This window comes from Mercenaria mercenaria, chromosome 1, assembly GCF_021730395.1.
Source record: "Mercenaria mercenaria strain notata chromosome 1, MADL_Memer_1, whole genome shotgun sequence".
In the NCBI taxonomy this organism is placed as follows: domain Eukaryota; kingdom Metazoa; phylum Mollusca; class Bivalvia; order Venerida; family Veneridae; genus Mercenaria; species Mercenaria mercenaria.
This window is the reverse complement of record NC_069361.1, coordinates 99,828,276-99,837,110: the sequence shown is the minus strand read 5'-3', so window position 1 is coordinate 99,837,110 and position 8,835 is coordinate 99,828,276. Positions and strand designations below refer to the sequence as shown.

At 36.0% G+C, this 8,835-nt stretch overlaps 1 protein-coding gene across 1 annotated transcript; it reads right to left on the bottom strand.

The window, feature by feature from the left end:
• Positions 1–4,800: 4,800 nt before the first annotated feature.
• On the bottom strand, positions 4,801–6,877 carry LOC123564012 (uncharacterized). The gene is made up of 3 exons (XM_045357260.2): positions 6,826–6,877; positions 5,380–5,578; positions 4,801–5,102 (listed from the first exon to the last, which is right to left on the bottom strand). Exons 1-3 carry the CDS (start codon positions 6,875–6,877, stop codon positions 4,898–4,900), a joined length of 456 nt encoding a protein of 151 aa, XP_045213195.1. The 3' UTR covers positions 4,801–4,897.
• Positions 6,878–8,835: the final 1,958 nt, after the last annotated feature.

Genomic DNA, 8,835 nt, shown 5'->3' with positions numbered 1-8,835 from the left:
AGAACGAGTGTATTATAACAAATATATAAAGGCCACAAATTAAGAATTGATAAAATGAAGTAGATCCTATAAAATCTATGATAAGCATGCTTATCCAAGGAATTCAATCAACACAAGTCGTTGTCTAATCAAGGCAGATGTTATGTTGTTACAAGCTTGGCAACCAAGAAAAACGAGGAATATATAGTTAGAACAACTAAAATAATCAAACTATCACTATATCTGATCAGATTCGAAATGACGTACATTATATTTTTGATAAATTTTCAATTTTCATTTTTGTTGGTTGACAAAATAAATGTACAGTTATACATAAAAGAATAAAATTTAACTTTAGGAATTAACATATAGATCCAATTTGAACTAGCCCTACCAATAGTACTGTCAACTGATAAACACTTTAGAGTAAAATTACTTAATATTTAATTCAGGCTAAAAAGAGTGACTCCTTGGCAAATACTATACTAAACGGCTCTCCACAATATGCATATATAATTAGGAATTTATAAACATAAGTACATTTTCATAACATTTCTTTCTTCAGTCATGCATGTTGGTTAAAATATTAGTATTTGTGATGAAACTAAAGCTTCGATCGTTGCTTTATGACGCAAACATTTCAGTGTTTATACTCATTGTAAATACTCTTTGTAATTTATATATTATCATGTTTCATTGTTCATACTCATTGTGAATATTGTTTGTAAGGTATATATTATCATGTTTCATTATATTGTCTGTGATTCGTATATACATATTATGTATCTTGTTAATCTCTTCATGTTTTGGAGGATAAAAAGAAATAATAACATACATTTTGCACAACACAAACTAGACCAAGATATAAAAATTTACATACAAATGAAAACAGTTCTAAATAGACTCCACATAATTCAGCATTATACATTTATTGACGTTTTTTTTTGGTTGACCAGTTGCCCGAAGTACAAAAGGATTGAAAATCAATTTAGTCAGTTTTTAATAATGACATCAGAAACAAATTTCATGTATTGAACTATTGACCGGTCAACAGCACAAACTATGGACTGGGGATTTACGTAAGAAGTCATATAATAATGTACACTGAAAAATATCTGCTCGAGGTCCGAAGGACTGTGAGCTAAAAGGTTTCTATATTGACCGAGTTTGATTTAAGTTTTCTCCGGATTTTACCGTCTTACTCGTAAGCTTAGAGAACATAAACTATTCTGAGAGCCGAAGGAATTTGGCGTTGAAAATTGCAAAGAGATTTAAAAGAACAAGCCAATATATTTCTTTCTCTCATTCTATCTCTCATTCATACATGTAAGACAAACAAGACGATTGGACATACATGACAAGTGTTCACGAAGATTGTACGGACAAACACACGGATGAATTGCCACGGGAACCTCCGTTAATATCCGTGATATAACGTACATTACCGAGGATCCCCGATTGAATTAAACAGCAGGCGATAAAAACATAATAACCCTGATGGACGCTATCGGAAATTTGGCGTATGCGCGAGGGTTAAAGGCGCGCCACAAAATAACTATTCTTTTGTATTTTCCATGATGGTAATTATACATGATTTGCATGAAAATATTGAGAAATAACAAGTATCTACTAACATATTGACAGTGACGTACATAAGGCCAAGACAATGTGTTTAAATATATTATTGAATCAATGTAGTAGTGAGCACAGTACCTGATGTAATAAGGTGAGTTTAGACCACACTTTGTTTTTACAGTATAAGACAGTTATTATTCTATACTGAAAAGAGATTGACTGAATATTTTTGCAGATGTTGTGAAAACATTAGTTCAGGGAGGGCCTAAATTGCCCACCTGTAATCTTGTAGAATAGCTGTATTATACCAGTATAAAACCGTATATAAATTTTTCGATCCGTTACACTTATTTCTTATCTTAAATGTCAGGGAAGTTTCTAAAATGCTATCAATGGAGTGAAATGGAGCAAAATAGAACGCTTTCCGCTCCAGTACCAGCTTATCAGCTGTTTTTTTCCCCGATATATGTTAGTTGTTTTTTTTAGAATGTTCAGTTTGCAGTAGAACAGCTGTTACCGATGTCATCTTGTCACCTATTTTTATTTAATATTTTTACACACAATTGTCACATAACGAATAATTTACAAGCTTCGCCGTTTAATGTTGATGTATATTGATACGATTAATCAACATCGCCTAAGAGCTTTGAATCTCATGTTGTCTTTAAGAATATACGATATTAAAAGAACTGTACATTTACTATTGCTCTCTCATATAATATATGTTTGGAGTAGTCATAGATGCAAAGTTGGCATTGACAACAAATCTCAGTAAATACGGAACACCCCATTAGTAATGCCATGCACGGCGACATTGAAACAATTTTTTAAAAATTTTTTAACTAACACAACAGCAATCTTTATGTGCCGTCTGGCAGCCATAAAAACTCTGCATGTGCTTTGATTCAGTGTTGTAATATTTTCTGGTCCTTTAAGATCATTGATTCCGTTCACTATCTATGCTTAAGATGGTACTAGGGGGCATGATGGGTATTGCGCATTATATTAACTTTCATCAACAAATTCTGTCAAACCGCGTCTGCTATATATCATTTTGCTTGGTTGGATTCAATGCTTCCAAAGGGTATTCTTATAATGTAGATTAAAAAAAAACAATGCCCATGTTATAGACAAATGTGCAAGCAACTATTTAAAAAACACCTTAACTCCAAATGACAACTGCTATTGCTTCTATCTCTCAAAAATGACCAAAGCAAGTTAGTACAACCTTGTAACACCACAAATTAATTTAGCGAATTGCAGCCGTGACAGATAAAGTGGTCAACTTCCATCCAAACTTAAGCAAAACCGAAAGGTTATTCCAATCTACGCACGCACGCAAACACACGCGCACGCGCACGCGCACGCGCACACGCACACGCACACAGACAAAACAAACACACGAGGATAAAACAAAAAATAAAGGATCACGGTGAGGGCCGCCTTGGAACGGTCAGTAGTGAAACACCAATGAGGAGCTTAAACCGGTTTACGGCGCACCTAACCTCACTCTTAACCCTCACCATGTTCCAAAGTCACAGGAGTTATCACAACAAAGTATATATCCAATATTTCATCAATCAGCCTACAATAAAATTAATCATATCGATCCTTTTAATCAATTTCAAACATGGAATCAAGATAAAATGTAACCGCTGCCTAACTTCTACAAAAGTACTAACTTTGTGTGATGTAGCGGATCATTTTGCTGTTTTATCATAGAAGAGAAAATGACTGCTGATAGAAACATGTGAAAGCTGCATAATTAAGAAATAATTTATAGCAAAAGAGTGCTTTAACACTATTTATGCACGATGGGCGGTTATACGTTGGGCGAAATAATTGCACGAGGGCGCAGCCCGAATGAAATTATTTGTACGACGTATTATCGCCCGAGTGTATAAATAATGTTAAAACACTCTTTTTCTATAAATTATTACGATCCTAATATGCCCTTAATCTAAAACAGTAGATAAAATATAGAAGCGCTCTTTTTTGGTCGCTACAAAAACCTTGACGTCACCGCACGTTAACGTGACGTCATTCTAGCTTAAGAGTGTTTTAACAGAGACAAGCATATTAGAATATTAAATAAACATATGGCATAATGCTGACCGATTATAAATTTTGTTTAATGTTTACACAAACTACATATTCAAATGATATACCGTAGTATTTAACAATACTTGGAATTTTGCTAATGATTTTTTTTGTACTTTCATATCTTAGTTTACTATAGTATACTAATTTGTTTTAGCTCGATTGTTATGACTTCCACTCTCGAGTCCGCTTCCTTGAAAAACCAGCACTGGTGTCATATGAGAAGTCATGGTCGTGACCCCATTGGTGCTCGAACCCACGACCCCTGAATTGAGCGGCCGACACGTTATCTTAAATGTGAAGTCATCATAAGGAAATTTTGGAATTTATTTTAAGCGGACCCCTCAGCCAGTAACTTAAAATGGCATTGAACAGACTCCACGAATAAGACTGCATGATCTTTAAGGACCAGAAATAATAACTACATGTAAAGTTGTTCTGTATGTTTTGCGAGCACTCTTCGCATATTGCATCGTGTATTGTTCAAACTACATTTGTATATATATAAGTTATTCCGCGCGTTTTGCACGCTGCTTTGTAATATTAAAAAAAAGTTTTATTGTCGATACAATCATGCTTGCTGTTTCACCTTTTAAAAGTTACTAGTAGTCTTTTTCGTCATTTTGCATTTTACATTACAGTATTTACATTAAGTTTAAAAGCTGTTCTGTATGGTGGCTGATTTGTGCTATTTCGTTATGTCGTTATGGCGCCTCGCCGAACGGCGCCCCGACAAACGTTCGGCGGGGCGACGTTTGGCGGGGACGTTCGGCGGGGCGACATTTGACGTGGCGACGTTTGGCGGACGCCATAACGATGTTTGTCGTTGTGTCGCTGCGACAGACTGAAATAACGAAATGGCATAAATCAGCCACCATAGTTCTGAAAGAACTAAAGGACTGGTCATGTGACTTGGTGGGGTATCTCACGTGTCTACAGCGCGATATTACACGTGGTATTTTTATTTGCACTTTTTTTCCCCCAAGAAAAACACAAAATAAGACACATTGTTTTCGGTAAGAGCACAACCAACAGCGAGATCATGTGCGAAATAATTCATTTTGCACTGGAATGTCATGGCCCAATGTCGGATATATCATAGCTTCAAACTATCGTTATGATTGTATCATTTACTCACGAGAAAAACAAAGGGTCTATAAGTACGCATATGAGACGAATAGTGTGACAATTTACATATGGTAATAACAAAACAAAATTGAATAATAAAAGTACATTTATTCTTTTATCTTCGCTTTCCAAATGCCATTGTATTATTTTGTGTTTGCCCGAAGTTGTTCATGGCATTTGGATCAAAAGTTCCAGAAGTACCACCTCCATTTATAAACTTGTTAGGATCGAACGTGCCGGACCCTGAACCGCCAGTTCCTGTGCCACCAGTGCTGCCTGTTCCCGTACTACCAGAGCCAAACCCGCTACCGCCAAACCCCCTGAAAGTATGACTATAGATATACAAAAGGATTCTTTGGGAGCGTAGAACGCATCCATGCAAAATAAAACGAACTCGGTTTGATTGAAAAGTAAAAGTAATGAAAAATGAAGTCTCCAGCAACGGCTTATCAAGTAACATTTAATGGACTTCATGATCCTAAGGGACTAGAAAAATATCAACACCCGACTTTTTACGGCCACCACACGGCACTTAAAGAGTACTGTTGTGATGTTCCGCATTAAATCTATACAGTGAAATAAAACAATTCAACCAACCCGGTGCCACCAGATCCAAATCCAGAGCCTGATCCGAACCCTGACCCAAAGTTTCCAGTTGTGTTTGTTCCTGTGTTGATCATACCAAATCCGGCATTAGCACCATTTGGATCAAAAGTTCCAGTGGCGTTTGGTGTACCTGTTCCCGTGCTACCAAACCCTCCGCTACCGAAATTCTGGTTCAAGGCATTGGGATCAACTGTTAAAGAGAAGGTGCAAAATAGAAAAAATGTAATTCAAACATGTGTATTCTTCCACCTTGCAAAAGAAAATAAGATTGGTGGCGGTAAACCATTTACTTGGTCACAATTATCTACAGTTCAGACTTCTTCTGAAATGTCTGTATTTCTAAGTCTTCTTTTCAACAAAACACATTTTCCGTGTGTATCATATTGCACAGAATTCCAAGGGATTGTTGCTTGACCGGGCCCCTGGCAACCTCTATATTCCGAGGGCTTATGCAGATGTCAATACTCGAAATAAACGTAAAATGTCTCCATTCTTGCATAAAACATCGCACAGAGACAAATTTATCGTTTCTGTAAATAATGATTTCATGGTTTCCGGAACCGTTATTACTTATAGGTACTGTAAGTATATTACAGATATCAAAAACTGGGCACACATATGAACAGAAATATCAAATGCATATATTCACTATATTTTAACAATATTATCTATTTACAGAGAATTAACGGTACTTTTGCTTATTGTTACGTAATTTCATCTACTAGTTGATTTGGATACGAGCTGAAGTGCTCCGCATGCCAAGACACGAAGATCGATACGGCAAATCAGCCAGTTCTCTGTATTTTGTTTTCGGGGCGACGACAGCTGCACTAGATATGATACATTTTAAAATCCAAGCGAATATCCGACAAGGGTTAAAACAGTAAGGATACAATCAAGTCATTTTAGAATTATTATCAGTTCTAATATGAAAAACTCATGCACATTTCCGTTAAACATGGACGTCACTCCGGCATATTATTTGGCGCCTTCTAGGCACCGAGAAAGAGTGCTATCTCATTTGATGTACTATTTTATAATTAAGACGATTCAGAATCGAAATGATATAACATAACCATGTTACACTTAATTCACACAAACACTGTATCGATTATTGATCGCGAACTATACATGCGCCTCGAAACAGTGCTTCCCTATTTCATGTAATTGCTTACATAAAAGACATTTTCAGAATCGAAATAGTATATAGCAGAACCATATGTTTTAATATATCGAGCCAATACGAATGCGTGTATAATTCACTCGTGCTACGCTCTCGTGGAATTATTCCGAAGGCGTATAACCTCTTCGTATTGGCTCGATATATTAAAACATGGTTCTGCAATATATTATTTCTTAAGTAAAATTGCTAACTGAATGCGGAGTAAAGACAAATAATTGAAGCTAAACACTCTAAATGTAAAATCGTTTACTTACACTGCGCTAGACAGATTGGCAACAAAGTCAGAAATATAAGTGTTGAGGCCATATTATGCCGGTATCCGTAGCTGGAATATTGCAAAACTCATCGTGATCATGACATTATATACTACAAGATACGTCTTTATCATTTCACGCCAGATAAAAGTCATAATTAAGATATAGTCATGACATTAATTTATGATATTTTTGATATTTTAAGGTTACGGACAGGTGTTTGATAATTTGTACGCGGTCATGTTGTTAAAACGCATTGGAAATGTTTATTACTTTGCTAAAAGAAAGACGCCCTTTCTTCTTCCCTTTCCAGTCATTCCGCAGTAATCTGTTTTATTTTATCGTTTGTTCAACTCACTGCTTATTTTGGCATTTTCCTTACATTGATTACCAACATCATCTTAGCTTTAAACTCGATGCATTTTCACGAAATCTGACATTGTCCTCTAAGAATAGAAATTTCTTTCATTCTCATTCTTTCCTGTGCTATTTTGATTACTAGTATATTACGGTGTATTTGTTTAATCTATAAATCTCGACACAAAACTAATTAGACAAAAAGTGCCATTTCAATAATATCTAAATAGCACAAAGTATGTACTGCACCAGTGAATTTTGGTATTGATATCCAGTTTGGACCGAAATGGAGCTGATCGAGAGAAAGGGTCTTACATTTGGAACAATTACTTTAAAATAGAATTGTGTAACTGATAAAAATCTTGTAGGCTTGCAAGATATCAGCCGGGCTGGAAGAGCGGATGTGAATGTTTTGTTGAGATATCGATAAGTTCGGAAGAACGGCTATTAATGTATCGTTAATTTAAAATATAATGCGGGTGCGAATGTACCACTGGGGTTTTTAGAAGTTTGAAAAGGCGGATGTGAAACACAATCGTTGAGAAGTTTGGAGGAGCGAATATAGTGCATGTTTGAGATGTCAGCAAATTTGGAGTCAAGATATCCGGAAAGTTGGAGAAGTGGGAATGCATTAAGTTTAAACCATAATATTTCACTTATCAAAGGAGTCTAAAAAACCAAAACCAAAACAAAACAAATCAAAGCCTTGAGATGTCTGGTGGTTGCGGGTTTTGCTAGAGTTATTTTAATTTTAAATGCCAATCTATAAATATACACGCATAAGAAACAAATACTAATGTGCCTCATATCTAGGATAAACTCTGCCTGACCTTACATGAACAGCTGGAAGTCAGTGATGTAACCATGGGCTGGAATACCTAATCATTGACAGAACTTATATAATCTAAATGGCCAGTGTGAATGGATAGAGGATGAATAAGAACTGCTTGATAATTCATCCACATTGTTCCTGGATGGGACTACTTTGTGTAGCACATGAGCATCCTTTGGATGTGATTTGGAATCAAATAAAGATCCTACATGATTGTCAGAAATACACTTAACTTTGGTAGCGGGATAAACCCGCAACCAAAAACAACAACAAAACAAAACAAACAAAACAAGATATATTTATGTGAAATGCCTTCTTGTATATCATTGTTTTTCTAACGTTTAGAACTTACTAGGTCAATCTGAAGCTAAAACAGTTGTAAAAAATTATCGATTGTTTTAAGTAAAAGTGGTTTTCCGACATTAGCATGATACATGTATTGTAAATGATAGTAAAATATCTGTTCTTTTCAGTCTAACGACTTTTAGCTGTAACAAATCAAAGAGCATAACATTTTATAATGAAAAATCACAACTGCCTGTAGCGGGATTCGAACCCGAGCAGGTCGGGTGCCAGTCATAAGCTCTAACCACTGAGCCAAGGAGTCGACTCCCTGACGCAGTTATCAGAGATTGGCTTTAAACGTGCATGCTATGCGTAAGCGACCATAATATCAGTTCTGTTCTGCTATTCAGGACGAAAATGACACAGCACAGCACAGCACAGCACGGCACGACACAGCATCGCACAGCACAGCACAGCACAGCACAGTGTAGTGTAGTGTAGTGTAGTGTAGTGTAGTATTATATATTGTACTGTAC